At 37.8% G+C, this 15430-nt stretch overlaps 2 protein-coding genes across 2 annotated transcripts; both read left to right on the top strand.

Annotated features, from left to right (window-relative positions):
• The first annotated feature begins 2840 nt into the window (after positions 1 to 2840).
• Positions 2841 to 10086, top strand: LOC145476987 (dehydrogenase/reductase SDR family member 7-like). The gene is made up of 3 exons (XM_081455470.1): positions 2841 to 3127; positions 5800 to 5924; positions 8380 to 10086. Exons 1-3 carry the CDS (start codon positions 2857 to 2859, stop codon positions 8626 to 8628), a joined length of 645 nt encoding a protein of 214 aa, XP_081311596.1. The 5' UTR covers positions 2841 to 2856; the 3' UTR covers positions 8629 to 10086.
• Positions 8521 to 14398, top strand: LOC145467232 (dehydrogenase/reductase SDR family member 7-like). The gene is made up of 5 exons (XM_081450786.1): positions 8521 to 8572; positions 10128 to 11183; positions 11808 to 11927; positions 12687 to 12859; positions 14311 to 14398. The coding sequence occupies exons 2-5, from the start codon at positions 11154 to 11156 to the stop codon at positions 14396 to 14398; spliced, it is 411 nt and encodes a 136-aa protein (XP_081306912.1). The 5' UTR covers positions 8521 to 8572; positions 10128 to 11153.
• Positions 14399 to 15430: the final 1032 nt, after the last annotated feature.

The raw sequence follows: 15430 nt of genomic DNA, 5'->3' as shown, positions 1-15430 counted from the left end.
CACATGTACAACTTTTTGATATGCAACATAAGAAGCCCAGTTTTGCAAAGCGTGGATAATGCTATCCATCAGATAAATCACTATATGAAGACATGATTGTTCATCGAAGTTATGCACACAACTTAAGTAATTGTAAAATTAAAGCCTGGAAAAACTTCGGGCCTGAACGGGATTCGAACCCATACCGGTGCTGTGCTCTACCGACTGAGCTATCACTAAAGCCATCTCGGAGCTGGTCATATTGTGAGTTCGTAATATACCCGTAGATGGTGAAGAATACAAGTGAATATATGAAAGATCATATATTTGAACTGCGGAGAAAGATATGAAGATATGGTTGATTATTGCAGTTATGCACACAACGTAAGTAATTGTGCAATTAAAACCTGAAAAAATTCAGGCCTGAACTTTTCTCAGGCTTTAATTTTACAAGTTTAACCATTTCTTAGTGCTTCTTTTATTTGGTTGTTTTTGCAAATTGGCACTTTTCACATTTTTAGGCTTTGATCAATTTTTTATAGATCTGTTTGAGGTTTTTTTTACTCTTAATCATTTCAAGGTCAAATCTAAACAATTTCTCCGCTGAATTGCTACTGATTCACAACTTCACAACACAGTCGGATCCAGGGGAGGGGTTGAGGGGCTTACAACCTCTCTCCTCTTTTTTGAGTAGCATTTTTTTACTTCTTCGAGTTTTTATAAATATAATAGAATAAAATTGTTTTACACGTAGTTGTTTCAGTTTCACTAACTGACTGACTGACTGTCAAGTTAGGAAAAGATAATGAACACTTGAAAACTGCATTAATATTTTTGTTTTTTCTGGTTGAAGAAGTAAGGAAAACTCCAGATTTTATATCATACACACACAAACTCTTTTCAAGTGTCAGGAACACTGGCAATGGCGTTTAAGAAGACAAAATCGGAAAAAAATTCGGGTAGGGATGACTCCCGAGTCCCCTCGAAGCTAGTACCTGCGGCACTCGCCATCCATGCAGATGGCGTCGTGGATCATTAATTTGTAAAAAAAATGCAAAAATTAATCAGAAGATCTTGATGTTCGCGGTCAGCAGTTCGCGCCGAGAGATACTAGGGAGTTTAAGAACGGCAACGTCTCTTTGATTCTAGATATGATTTCTTTGCCGTCCTCTGCAAAGCAACAACGTGAAATGACGAAATTCTGCGTTGTCTGGAGAACGTGAACCACGACGGCTAATTTTCTATTTCAAATTTACCGCTGTGTACCAGACGTTGTGATGGTGATAAAAAAGAATTAAATGAATTTAGAGTACCGCGAGATTCGTAGGTAAAATATAAATTATTTTTTTAATCGACGTTGTCTTCGGCGCTACTTAGACCCCCTTCTTATGAACGACCGAGTACCTAATGAGAGACTGGGAACCAGTAGGTTAAATCACGTTTTTCTCAAAATGTACCCGTATGACCCCACCTCAAAATTTCAGGAACAAGAAATTGGCTCTGATTTAACATTCATGCAAAGTAAAATTAAAATCTGTAAGACATAGTTTGAGCTATTTTTTATTTTACATTTTCTTAGTTTGCGAAAAATCTGTCTTACAGATTTTTATTTTACTTTACATGAATGTTAAATCAGAGCCAATTTCTTATTCCTGAAATTTTGAGGTGGGGTCATTCGGGTAGATTCTGAGAAAAACTTGATTTAACCTACTCGTGCCCAGTCTCTCCTTAGGTACTCGGTCGTTCATTTTGACCATTTGTTGACGTTTAATTGTTCAAGTTTCACATAGAATGGTAAAAGACTTAAGTAAACAGTAAATAGAGAAAGGGAAAACATCTTGGAACATTTTGAGACCAAACACGACCAGCAAAGATATAGCATTTCATTTGGACCCCGCTAAATCAAACTCGGTTATTTCGACCTCAAAACCATTTCCCTTAGATCTGCCCTTCAGTCATTTACTATCGGTTATTTCGAACTACCGCTATTTCGAACTATTTTTCGTTTCCCGTGAGAGTTCGACTAATTCAACTAATTTAAGGACGCCCTTGTACCCAGCGTCTTCGTTCCCTTTTCTTTTAATGGATCATATTCTCTACCGATTTTCTACGTTAAGCGAAAAAATGAAGAAAATCTCTCGACTAGAAGTTTGAATTTTTTGCAAAATGCACCATCGAATTCCGTTCTTTTTAACTCTTCGTTTATCTTTGCGACGGTTTCAAATGCCTCTTGAAGGGATTGGTTTTGTGAAAACGTTGGTAACATTTGGAATTATTTACGCAACAGACCTACTCCTACAAAATACGACTAAGGTCGTTTTCCTCCGTCGACTCACCTTCCATATTTTAATTTTAAACCCCTGTAGACCATGCTGAATTACTTGCGCCAATTTTTCAAAATCGAGGTAGTTTTCCACACGCTTTATCTCTGAAACGAAGTCGATGACCGCCAATATTTTGTATTTCTGACAGAAGTGACTCATTATCTGACTGCAGTAAAAATTTAAAAAAAAATCTATCGGCAGGAAAATTTTCGCGCGAACGGAGCGAAGTGGCAAAATCAGATAAACCCCTCCCATACCAGTAGCGGCTGAGGGAATATCTAAACACAAAGTTCTCGAATTATGAAAAATAAATCAAAAATTAAATTCCGCAGGTTTATCGATTATGGCTTCTTTGTGATGTAACACTTTTAGGTAAAAATTCCATGTCTACTGTTCTTTCGTTCCTTAGTCCTTGGTCTCGATTCCTATTCCATAAAGTTTTTGCTCTAGCCCCGATTGGTCACGTGTCTTCTAACATAAGTGGTCATAAGTTGCAAAGGTAACGAGTTGCAAACGCATCCGATCGAGGTCATCGCAATCGGAGGTCATCGTAATGCGCCGAAACTTCTTGATCGCTGCAGTTCTTGTTCCTCTTGTTTGTTTCTTACTTTTCAAATTCCAAGATGGTGATTTTATATTGATGATTTATGAGAGGATCGGTCAAGATCCAGCGGTTGCCCTGCGCGGGAAAGTGGTCTGGATTACTGGCGCTTCGAGCGGTATCGGTGAATATTTGGCTTATGAACTAGTCAAATATGGCTGCAAATTAGTACTGTCTGCGAGAAGGAAGGCAGAATTAGAGAGAGTCAAGAAGAATTGTGCAGGTACGGTAAAATAACCTGGGCAAAAAGGGTTTGCATCCAATCACATCGTACTTATTCACTAAAGGAGTATCGAATGGTCCCACTCAATTTAAAAGTGCTCGCAATTTGGCCTTTGGTCGAACAGACCTTTTTCGACAGGGCAGTTTGTTGCCCCATTTCAGACGATGTGATGATACTCTTGAGAATTCATCCTATCAGATTTTCAAATAGTCGTGTGCATATGAATAAGAAATTTTCAGATGGACAAAAGAACAATTCTCTGGAGAATATCACGTGGTCTGCAATGGAAACAAACCGCCCTAGCGGAAAAGGTCTATTTTTCGTAAAAATTAGATGAGTGCTCGCTTGCTCGTGCTCGCAAAATTTTCGCAACTGCTCGTATGCTCGGATTCTCGTTAAAATGTGCTCTAATTATTTTCATCAAAAACTAAAGGCCTGGCTAACAAGGATACATGATTTCATGACTCGCGAAAACACGAAATGTTTCTGCCGTAAAGTAGAAGCATAATAGACCAATTTCGATAAGTCAAAAACTCAGCCTAAAACAATAGACCTCAGTACGAGGCTCTGGGGAACAACTACAGAGTTTGTTGGGTGTATTTCCCAGAGCCTCGTGCTGAGGTCTATTGTTTTAGGCTGAATTTTATGTGCATCTTAGAAACAAAAAATTGATGCTGGAAACAATGTTTCCCGTATGGCGAAACTGGGATGCACTGGGGAAGCATGCATGCACTATGAGTGTTTCTGGAAACCTGCTTCCTTGTTTTGTTGACGTTTTATTAAAATTCACATTGGTTGAACCGTGATAAGATCTTAATGCGTTTCATATTGCCCTGTTTTGGAGGTAGGCCTTTCCACAAATATCGCATAAAATCCCTAAATATCTTTCCATCAATTTTCAAATAATCTTCTAAATATCCAGTAAACATTTTTCTAAATATCTAGGAAAAATCCTCTAAAAAGTAATATCTCTTATTTTTGTTGCAAAAACACTGATTTTGAAATACTGAGGGCAAAATTTCCAGAATTTTCTTGCAGTAGTAAGAGTTGAGGAAGAAGAATTTACACACGTCACATCCATGTTATCAGCATTCGCCATTTTGGAAAATTTTGGAAAATTGCTGTTCTAGCCCTTCTACTGATATGGAATACATTTTTTTCTGCCGAACTGGATTGTTTCTATTGTAGCATAGAACTGGTTATTGTTTTGAGAAAATAGTGAGGAAAACACAGAGCTTAGAAAAAAAAAGGCTACGAGTATTTCTAAACATCCATAAATTTTCTAAAAATTTTAATATTTTCTAAATATCTAAATATCTTAATATTTTCTAAATGTCTCAGAAACTTCAAATATGCTGATATTTGTATAAAGGCCTATTTGGAGGAGGTATAAGCCAGATTACTTAATGCCAAAACAACATTTCCTTTTAATAAAGGAGAGATTCCAGCTAGCGGAAAATTTTACAAAGAGCTTGCTACTTGCCATCTGTATTTTCTAAAGTGCTCGCTCTTCGGAAGGCAAATTTGATCACTGCTTTTGTTTGCAAAAATAAACACGGTGCTTGCACGCTAGCAAGTGCTTGCAAAGACCATTGGATAGCCCTACTTATTATAAGACTTACTAGTAAACTTTAGCTTACCTAACCGATGCACCAGTCATTCCCCCTTCCTGTACCTGGCCCTGATAGCCAGGCATTTCCTGGGGGTGGGGCATTTGAAATTTTATTACTGCCTAGGGGGCAGGCATTAATGCAAACTCCCTGGTTGACCTGGGAGCTTATTTGACACCCCAGTGGTGTTCCCTTATCCACTGGAGCTGAGTTGTGGAACAGCTTGCCATCAGATTATGTCACCACAGTTTTTTTTACTTTCCTTATGCATCAGTCTACTCCAGTAGTATCCATCCCCCAGGGCTAACCCCTCAGTATCAGCATTCCTTCAAATATTGCAAATTGTTAAATTATCCATTAAATATATGAATTCACACAGTGGAACTACAAATGAAGCCCATCCCCGTCCCCCACTCCCAACCCTGCATTTTTCTTAATGAATGAGAAAAAAAGTACCCTGATTTCATTTCCTGGTTACAGAAAGACACAGATTATTTCTGTATTGTGATTGATGTAGGAAGACACAGATTTCAACCACAGGTCAGTGGTGGATCTAGGGGAGGAGCCCGGGGACCCCCCCCCCCTTATTTTGGGTAAAAAAGAAGAAATTACAGAAGGAAGAAAAGTCGGCAGGGCAAGCAAAGCACCCCCCCCCCCCCCTTAGCTTAAGGTCTAGATCCGCCACTGCAGGTAGAACCCAGCCCTCTTGATCCTTCTGGAATCTGAGAATTGATGAGTGTTACAAGTAAACCATGCATTATGCTTCAGTCAGGCTGCATGTTTAAGATATTTGATTACCAGTTATTATATCAATTACAAGAACAAAAATATCTTACCAGCAACACCTTCCCAAATTACCAGATCTCAATGTTTAAATTCCTGGTCATCCACTGCATACCTGTATACATGGGAACTTTCAGACTTTAGGCTCTTATGTGCCCTTATTAGGATCACACATTAAAACAAAATTCATAGTAAATCCTCTTTGACTAATAATTTACTGATATTGGCTAATTTCTTGCCCTTTCCATAATAAATTTGCTTTTAATCTTTCTATTTCAGCTATTGCTACTGATCATGATTCCTCGTTTGAAAAAGATCAAGATATTCTTGTCCTTCCTTTGGACTCTGTAAAATTTGACGCACATGAAAAACTGACCCAGGATGTCCTCAAGCACTTTGGAAAGGTACAGTGTCTTATTCTTGATTAATGTAAAGTCAGGCTTTCAGACTATCAAAAGCAGCAATTTTGCTGCTTATGCCGAATCTGCAAATGAAAACACTTGCATGTTGTTATATTTTGGAAGGAGTTTGGAAAAAGCCTGGAGATCTATTACAAGTTGTGAGAGGCCCACCATACTCCGTCAAAGGCTGGGCCAAATTATTAGATTAAAATTTTTCATGCATTTCATTATCAGTCCAAATAATTTTATTGTGCACTGATTGAGTTTCATGACTCACTCACTCCATGTAATTAAAAGTTTTATATTAACAGAGTGAACTTTTGTTTGATGTTTTGGTATATATGTTGCCATGAAATAAGTAATTTTCTTGTTTTATGAGGTACACTCACATACTCCTGCAGTAGACTGGTTTAGTATTAGTAATAGTTATCACTAAATCTCCCCCCGCTTTCTTTTATTTCTGCTGATTGAAAACAATAATATTGAACATTTCTGTATGAACTAAAAATTTTATTTTTTTTGTAAACTATATCACTCAGACTGTTCCAGTAACTTGGGCATCTTACCATGAGTATGATCCAAACAATTAACTAAGTTAACTAAACCAACAGATTCTGTTTAACTCATTCTATCACATGATATTCTCTACATAATACTCTCACAAAGTATTTACAGCAGAGCAGTTTACCGTATCTCGTTAGAAAGGACGCAAAAAGTACTTTCTGGAAAAAAGGTTGCGTTGCCTTCATGGAAACTAATGTTTCTTTCACAAAAATTTCACTCAGTAGAACTTTATAGGGAAAAAAGGTTAAAAATCTATAGCGAAACAAAAAATTAAGTCAAACTACTCTGCTGTTCCAATTTGATGCTGAAACAAACCATTTGTCTTGATATATGAGCAAAGATAGCAAACGTATCTCGAAAGCAGAACGGAGGTCGATATTCTTCCGAGACGTAATCAGAAGTATCGCATTACAGTCACCATATATGCAAATTAGAGTCAAGCTTTTTGACCTCAACGAAAACGCTGCAAAACAATTGCATTTACATTTGGATCCCTGTAAAGTCACCCAACCGTCACATGAGCTCTACGCCACGTAGGATTACTCAATACAAATAAGCGATCCAAATAAACGAGATGCCAAAGGTAAAACTGGCGATCAGAAGGGGTACTAACACTGGCGTCGAATTCCTAGTATGTTCAGAATTTCTTACGATACCTTCTGAGTTGTTTTTCTCCCAAAATCCATCTTCAGGATCTTTGAAATCATTTTCAATTTGTCCTAGATGAGAATCTCGGCCATTTCAAAGTGAATTCATTTGATCGCGTTAAAATCATCATGCAGGCCATATTGTTGCATATTGTAATTGGAGTGTATTTTTTGATCTTGAAATGCTGCTTGAAGATGGCAAAATGCAAACTTGTGGTTGGGAGACCTTGAAATGCTGCTCAAAGATGGCAAAACACAAACTTGTGGTTACAAGAACCTTGAAATGCTGCTAGAAGTTGGCGAAACACGAACTCATGGCTGCAAGAACCTTGATATCAAGAATTCCATGTACCCAACACCACTCTTACTAGCTGTTTTGTGAGCCTGCGTTCCTTGCGCTACATTACCCGAGACCACCATGTGCACCTAGTTTCATCAAATTGAGAACGCTTCACATACTACCAACACATTTTGTACTTTTTTGAAATTCGTTGTATGTATACACGCGGGGAATCCTAGGATGCTGGCCAAAACCCTGTGGGGGCAATAACTTTTGTAGTTAAAGAACTTCAAATTCTGCAGAGTTTTTTTGATGGAATATTAACAATGTCATTATTTCTATATACAGAGTACAATACTTAGTGTTTTTCTTAAACTCTTGCCCAAGTGCATTTTTTTTTTTAATTTTTAAATTTTTTTACAAAAAATTTTACTTTTTTAATTTTTTTTCAAAGACTAGCGAGCAGCACAAGGGAAGACTTCCTGTAGTTGTAAGGTTTTTCGTTTATTTCTGATGCGTTTCGTGTCTATCTGAGACAATTAGTGCTAATCGTCACAATGGCCCCCAAAATATAACAACACGCAATAGCATACATGTATGCATTAAGGCATTTCTTGTAACATCCGTTTACAGCCTGTTTCAGCAGTTATTCACTTCCATGGGAAGTTAAACTTAGGCACGTTTATGTGCTACATGTGCTGTTCAATGTTAGTTGTAATCGTTCCCTGGAGAAGTCTCAGATAGAGATGAAATGCCTCTTACAACTAAAAGAAGTCTTCCTTTGTGCTGCTCACCAGTCTTTGTTAAAAAATAGCACAGTTAACATTGATCGCCATGCACTGAACTGTTGTTACTTTAGGCACGTTAATAAATATCAAAAAGTAAAATCCACGAAAACAGTGTTCAGCAGATTAACATGAGGCAATAATGAATCACTGGTACCAGTACAGTTGTTTTCTTAATGTAGGTTGACATTCTGGTGAACAATGCTGGTAGGTCACAGAAAGCCTTGGTGGAAAAAACATCATTAGGGGTGGATAGAGCACTTTTGGATTTAAATGTTGTTGGTCCCATCTCTTTGACCAAAGCAGTTCTCCCACATATGATTGAACGTCATGAGGGACAGATTGTGGTGGTGAGCAGTATTGCTGGAAAAACTGGTAATTTTAATTCATTTGTTGGAATGAATAAATTTAAAGAGTTTTGGGTTTTATAAAATATTCATTAACTGCAGGGGTTAATAATTTATTGTTAAACTTGTTTTATAAATTTAAACTGAAAAGTCTTGAAATGAGTGGCTGATGACATGACTCCTGACTGACTAACTGACTGACTGACCGACTGACCGACCGACCAACTGACTGACTCACTGACTCACTGACTCACTGACTCACTGACTCACTGACTCACCAACTCACTGACTCACTCACTCACTCACTTACTCACTCACTCACTCACTCAATAGGCCCTTTGCACAATACGATCACATGGTATAAGATCTGCCATGCTGGATAGCAAACTGCGCACTGGGAAATCCAAAACAAAAAAATTTTGTGCCTGAGTGAGTTAATAGCTTCTGTGTGTAAGAAGTCCCAGTGCAAAATTTGCCATCCAGCGTGGCAGATCTTATATCATATGGTTGTTTTGTACAAAGGGGCTATTCGACTGACTGACTGCCTGACTGACTGACTGACTGACTGACTGACTGACTGACTGAATTATGATGGTACATCAAAATGTGGAAGTATAATTCATGTAGTTTTTTGTCAAAACGTCCTTTGAATTGTCAGCTTCAATACATGTACTTTAAGGTCATTCCTCACATTTGCATCGCGCATCCTTACTGCGCAGAATTTATGGTGTCATTAGTGCGCGCCCGTGCATGCGCATATTGAAAACATGATGGATTTACCTTGATGTTGAGCTCTGTCAGTTGAAAAATGGCTTTAGCTCACCAACGAGCACGGGCACCCCAATTTTTTTTCAAGTCATTGTAATCAACTAATCATAAGCTTTGCATGAGAAAAGACTGATCTAATTTCTATTGCTGAAAATTGAATAAATAAGAAAAATAGCAGATACACTGTGGCCTTTTCTATTTTGCAGTCGGTAACCACGTCAAGAAATTTGGTTTAAATTTTTAATCAAGGATTTAGCTTACTGTCTGAATCAAACTTAAAATGTTTAGTTCTGTCCGACACAATGTATTGACTGTAGTTTAATGTGTATTCTTATGAGTCTGGGCTCACAAAGATTTTACAATTACTGGGAATGCATTTTTATAATAAGCATTAAATAATGCCAAAATGGGGCATTTTCAATGCCTCACTGCTCCTTGATGAGCATGGGCACCCCCCTTTTTTATTTCAAAATTGAAGTTGCCATATGACAAATATTCAGTGGACAAAGTTTGAACGAAAATCTATTGTCACTTTTATTTCAGAGGAATTACCTTAACAGTAAGTAGCTTGACAGGTCGAAGCTCTTGAGATTATTGATGACCCAATTTTAATGTTAGTTCTGAAAGTTAAAATAGGTATGCAGGATCAGCATCATTAAAGCAATGACATCGATCCTGTAGAGCATGAAATTGTGATTTAATGATTTGCAGTTAAAGGGGTTACCCCAAACTTGCAACTTGATTTTCAAGAAGATTTTGTGAGTTGATCTGTGTTAACACTGATAGCTATGTATAAATTAAATTATTCTTCGTAGAATTACCTTTTGCAGCAACTTATGGTGCGAGTAAACATGCATTGCAGGTATGTAATTGGTATCGTGAAGTTCTGCAACCATTGTAAGCTACATGTAGAAATTACTAGCACTTCTCAACACATGGCTAAATCACACTTTTTTTTCTTAATTTTTTTTTCTGGCGGAAGACTGTCTATTTCTTGTTTTGTCTTCTGTCCAGTTTTTAACTCTTCCTGTGTTCTTTCTTTTCGTCCTTCCTTCGATTCCTGTTAACTTTTTCTACATCCGTTGGCCAATATATAAAGCAATTGCACTCTCTTGCAACCAAGTTGAAAAGATTTATTCACCAAGTGATTTGTCTCTGTGGCAATGTCTCTTATTCGTGGATCGTTTCTGCACAGTCTACGTGCGTATGTTTTTTGGCTTGAAGTTCTCACTGTGAAACCAATTCAGTGCTGTTCAGTGGAAGTAGTACCCTGTATGATTGACCTGAATGTAACACCAGGATACAAGTCGCATTTAAGCTTGGGGAAGACTTCAAGGTTCGTCCTCCTCAATTCGATTGTAAGGGAAAGTTATCATTGTTTTTCCTTTGCAATCCTATCTGACACTAGTGGTAACTTAGGGCTTGACAAAGGTTAGCATATTTTGAGTTCGAAATCGATCAATGTGCTGGACAAATTCTCGAATGGTTAAAGCTCCAGATGATTTTTTCATCAGAAAGCAAAGGCTGTGTTTTGGTGAAAGTTTTTTATAATGCTTTTTAAGCTTCGGAAGGCAAACGCTGTGTTTTGGTAAACGTTTTTTTTTATATATATATACACATATCCATTAATAAGAAAAAAAAGTGAAAAAAGATAATTTTGTGTCCTGGAGGATTTGATCTCCGGGTGGCCTCTCGCGTTTCAGGCTACCATCTACTCAACTTTGTCACATCCCCATTGAAGGAAAATTGGTGAAACATATTCATTATATTGGTTTCTACGGAAACACCGGGTTGTTAGAACAGCAGGCACACGTGAAAAGAGTTGCGAGAAAGTCGTACCAATGGATGGCTGTTTCCAGCTTATCCTTCAAGTAAGTTGTTGCTGAGCTCGTTCGAGTGGAAGTGAATTGTGGTTTTTCTGGAAATGTTTCTCATTCGTACATTTGTGGATGTTTAGATGTTTGACGGTGGCATCATTTGTCACAAACTCAATGGAGCTGGAGTAGCGGGAGAATGTACAGCTAATCTATTTTTGAACAACTTCGTTTGGACATATGCTATGAATGGACTTGCGTTATTTAATTAATACAAAAACTCCATTCTCAGCCTTTCATAAATCATTATCCAAATTTGATTTTGTCTTATATGTCCAAGGAAACAAGAGTATTTGAATTGAACCTCATAAGGTTCAACAATAGTTTGAATGGCACATAATCAGGTTGTGTCTCAAGAAAGGCTTAATTACCAACCTGACAGACTAGACTTTGGAGAGGGGCGAAAATCAAGCTTGCTAATAAGTCTCAAGTCAAATGGAAAATTTTGAAACATGTATGAATTCTTTCAGAATTTATATGCTTGCTTGATCCCACAGGAAACAGTTAGTTCTGTTTCCCCTCAAACCTCTGGCTAGTGCTCTCTAATGGCTCTGTCTTGGGAACAACGCTAAACCTTGGCCAGAAAATACATAGTACTTACTGCCATTATCATTTTGGTAGGGCTACTTTGATACTGCACGGCTGGAGCTGGCTGAGCACAACATTCATGTACAGACTGTTCTGCCAGGACCAGTCAAGTCAAGCATCTCTCTTCATGCTTTCACTGAAAACATTGATGAGGTAAGAAAACAGATAATGTCTCTTAATTGATATCTATGCAACCTGTAATCAATTGTATATTTTAGTACCAATTGGCATAGAAAATACAGCCAAACAGAATACAGGAAAGCCATTAAATATGCTCAATGGTATCAGACAACCAGCTACCCCATCATGAGCTGCATTGATTGTGTTGGCCGCTGTATTTTCTATGACATGGTATAAAATGGTTATGCAATACTTTCTTGTGGTGTACAATTGTGGAATATGCCACTTGTTACTTGTGTTTTCTTGGTATTACACTCTTGCCTATAGGCTTCTGTGTATAGAGAGAAAATAAAAGTGCCTCCTGGGATATTATGGTATGCCATTCTGAAGCATTGCCTACCTTGTAACCTTTTGGTCAGTCTAAAAAGCACACAGATTAGCCGAAATGCCACTAACTCGACAGTGGTTAGCTCTCAATAGTTGTAAGGGTTCATACCAGTTTGTTATACTGACTCGATTTTTAGAGAAACAATGCCAGTAGCAGGGTTTTCTTCCTAATTGACTTGTCATGGATGTCAGCTACATTAGACATATCAGACTTTGATCGGTCAATTGAAATGGGAACAGAGGCATCTAGACATGTAAGTGTAATCGCCATTTGAAATAAATTTCCAGTGACTTTTGCGTGTTTACAATGAAGAGCTATCAACAACTGACAATCAGTAATGTAACTGCGACAGTTCGCATATTTGTGAAAAAATTTCCAGTAACTCAAGGCTTTTGTCCTTGCAGAAGCTTACAGATCCACCAGGTGCATCTGACTCCGTTCAAATAATGTCGACTGAGCGCTGTGCAGAGTTAATGGTAGTAAGCATTGCAAACAACTTGGATGAAGTTTGGATTTCAATGGAACCAGCCCTACTGATGACCTACTTAAACCAGTACTTCCCAAACTTCTATAGATGGTATGTGCTGTACAATGTCACAAGTCAGTTTATGTGATGATATTTAAGTTAAACTTAATGGGCCGAATATTTAAACGAAGTCTCAACCGGGAAACCGGGTTATTTAAACGTCACTTATCTTAAACCCCACCTAAACGGAGTCTAAACACAGCCTTGCAAACAATAGTAACTTAGACCAGGTCTTGAGTAGGTTTAGACATAGCGTAACGTTTTATTAGTGAAGGTTTTTGTCATGGATGGAAGGTTGAGATATAAACGTCTACAGCAATGGGCTAATACTCGACGTATTCAAAGAATCCGACACTTTCGGGATAGGCTTAATCCTTTAGAAGAATATGATGACGCCAATTTTTGTTACCATCGGGATTTCCGGCGTTGAAACTTTTTCCCATGATGACTGTCTCCTTTTTAAGCTGACATTGTCATATCCTTTGTTTTCTATATCGGGATATAGCTTCCCGAGCTCGGCAAGTAGAAGTTTTTCTTCTTGGCTAAAATTTGCATTTCGAGATTTTGACGCCAATTTTTCATCTGGCCTCTTCAAAATTCTGAACACGCGGTTTTTGGAAAACAATAGAAATGTTCGTTAAACCACGCTTAAACTTGGTCTCCGCGGAATGCGGCTCGACTGCATTTAAATAATGCGATTTAGACCACGCCTAGCCGTGGTCTTTGGAGGCCTTGTCTAAACCTCGATTTAGTCAAAACCCAGGTCTAACCCAAACTTCGTTTAAACATTCGGCTCAATGTTGTTATGATCAAGCCTTTTTGAAACCACAAAAATAGTCACTCTTTGTTAGTACGTGCAATTTGACCCCCAAAAAAGATTCCATTCACAAGTTACACATAAATTAAGGCACGGCCATCGAATGTTTCCATCTCTGAAGAAATTTGCAGACCTCATTCCTCATCGATCACCATGACCACCATATGCAGCCCTAAACGATATCGTGATGGGTAAAAACATATTTAGGTGTTCTGTTCTGAACATTATTATTAAATAGCGTAAATGATGTTAGAGGATATTACATGGCCACTTGGAGATGCAAAATTTCTTTCCGAGTGTTGAAAAATATTTCATGTGCGAATGCAGTGAATGAGTGAAATATTTTCGACATTTGAAGAGTAATTTCGCATCTCCAAGCGGCCATGTAATGTTCAATTACTAATTGAAGCCATTTCATTTTGGCTGCGAAAGGCACGATTTGTTACGTAATCATAGTGTGTGTGAAGATAACATGTTACTTTAACGAGTGAAGATATCGTTTCCACACGAAAGCTTATTTGGTATTTCAATTTGACAAGTGTGCATATAATCAAAATCTACAATTTTCACCTCTAAACGAGATGGGGGTATCCCCACCCCTTTAACAGCGGAATGTCACCCCCCTCCCCCGGCTTAGACTACTGTACCTTGATTTGAATGTTGTGGCATTGTCACCTATCTCCAGGTTTTCTAAGATGTTCTTTATGGAACTCATAAAAAGTCTTTACACGGACAAGAAGTCTTCATCAGAAAGCAACAAGTCAAAGAGTTAGGAAAATGGAATGTAGAACAGTCGAGAAAATGATGTAACATTGTACTTCCCCCTTTCCCTTCTGTACATCAAATATGTACAATTTTAGAGACCTTCCACCGATCATGTACTTTTTGATATGCAACATACAAAGCCCAGTTTTTCAAAGCGTGGATTACCATATTCATGGGATACATCGCCCTCCAGTGGATAAGTGTTGACGAAACAAACTACACTATGCACTGCATGGTGATTTATCCACTGGGTAGATTTTTCGGCGCTTTGAAGAACTGGGGTCAGCAGATTAGCTACCGTAAGCTTTATAAGAAAGTAGCTAAGTCAGAAGCGCAAGTGCGCGTTTTTTAAGAGGTGGTCTTGTAGACGCGTTGTTTGATTGTTGACTTACATCACTTTTCAATCAATCGGTCAGTCAGTCAGTCAGTCAGTCAGTCAGTCAGTCAGTCAGTCAATCAATCAATCAGTCTATCCATCCATCCACCCACCTACCCACCCACCCATCCATCCATCCGTCCGTCCGTTCGTTCGTCCGTCCGTCTATCCATCCATCCCTCCCTCCATCCATCCATCAATATATCAGTATATCAGTATATCAATATATCAATATATCAATATATCAATATATCAATATATCAATATATCAATATATCAATATATCAATATATCAATATATCAATATATCAATATATCAATATATCAATATATCAATATATCAATATATCAATATATCAATATTTCAATATATCAATTTATTAAATCCATTTTGAAATCACTGGCTATCCTTGCAATCTGATTGGCTCTCGATGGTGCAATTTATTCACGAATCGCACTATTTTTTGCTCTAAATCGCATCTTTTTCTCAGCCATTGAGAATGGGACAGTAAAACAAAACAACAAATCAGATTTCAATATTAGTTTAAAGTAAACAATAAAATTTCAGGAAAATGAAAGGCAAAAAGCCATTGTGTGGAGAATTTAACAACTTGTATTGCTAAAACTCTGTTGTTATTGTGTTTTTTTTTCCAAAAAACTTGAC

The sequence above is a fragment of the Orbicella franksi genome, chromosome 2, assembly GCF_964199315.1.
Source record: "Orbicella franksi chromosome 2, jaOrbFran1.1, whole genome shotgun sequence".
Lineage (NCBI taxonomy): Eukaryota > Metazoa > Cnidaria > Anthozoa > Scleractinia > Merulinidae > Orbicella > Orbicella franksi.
Note: the sequence above shows the minus strand (reverse complement) of the source record. Positions and strands in the feature narration are given on the sequence as shown.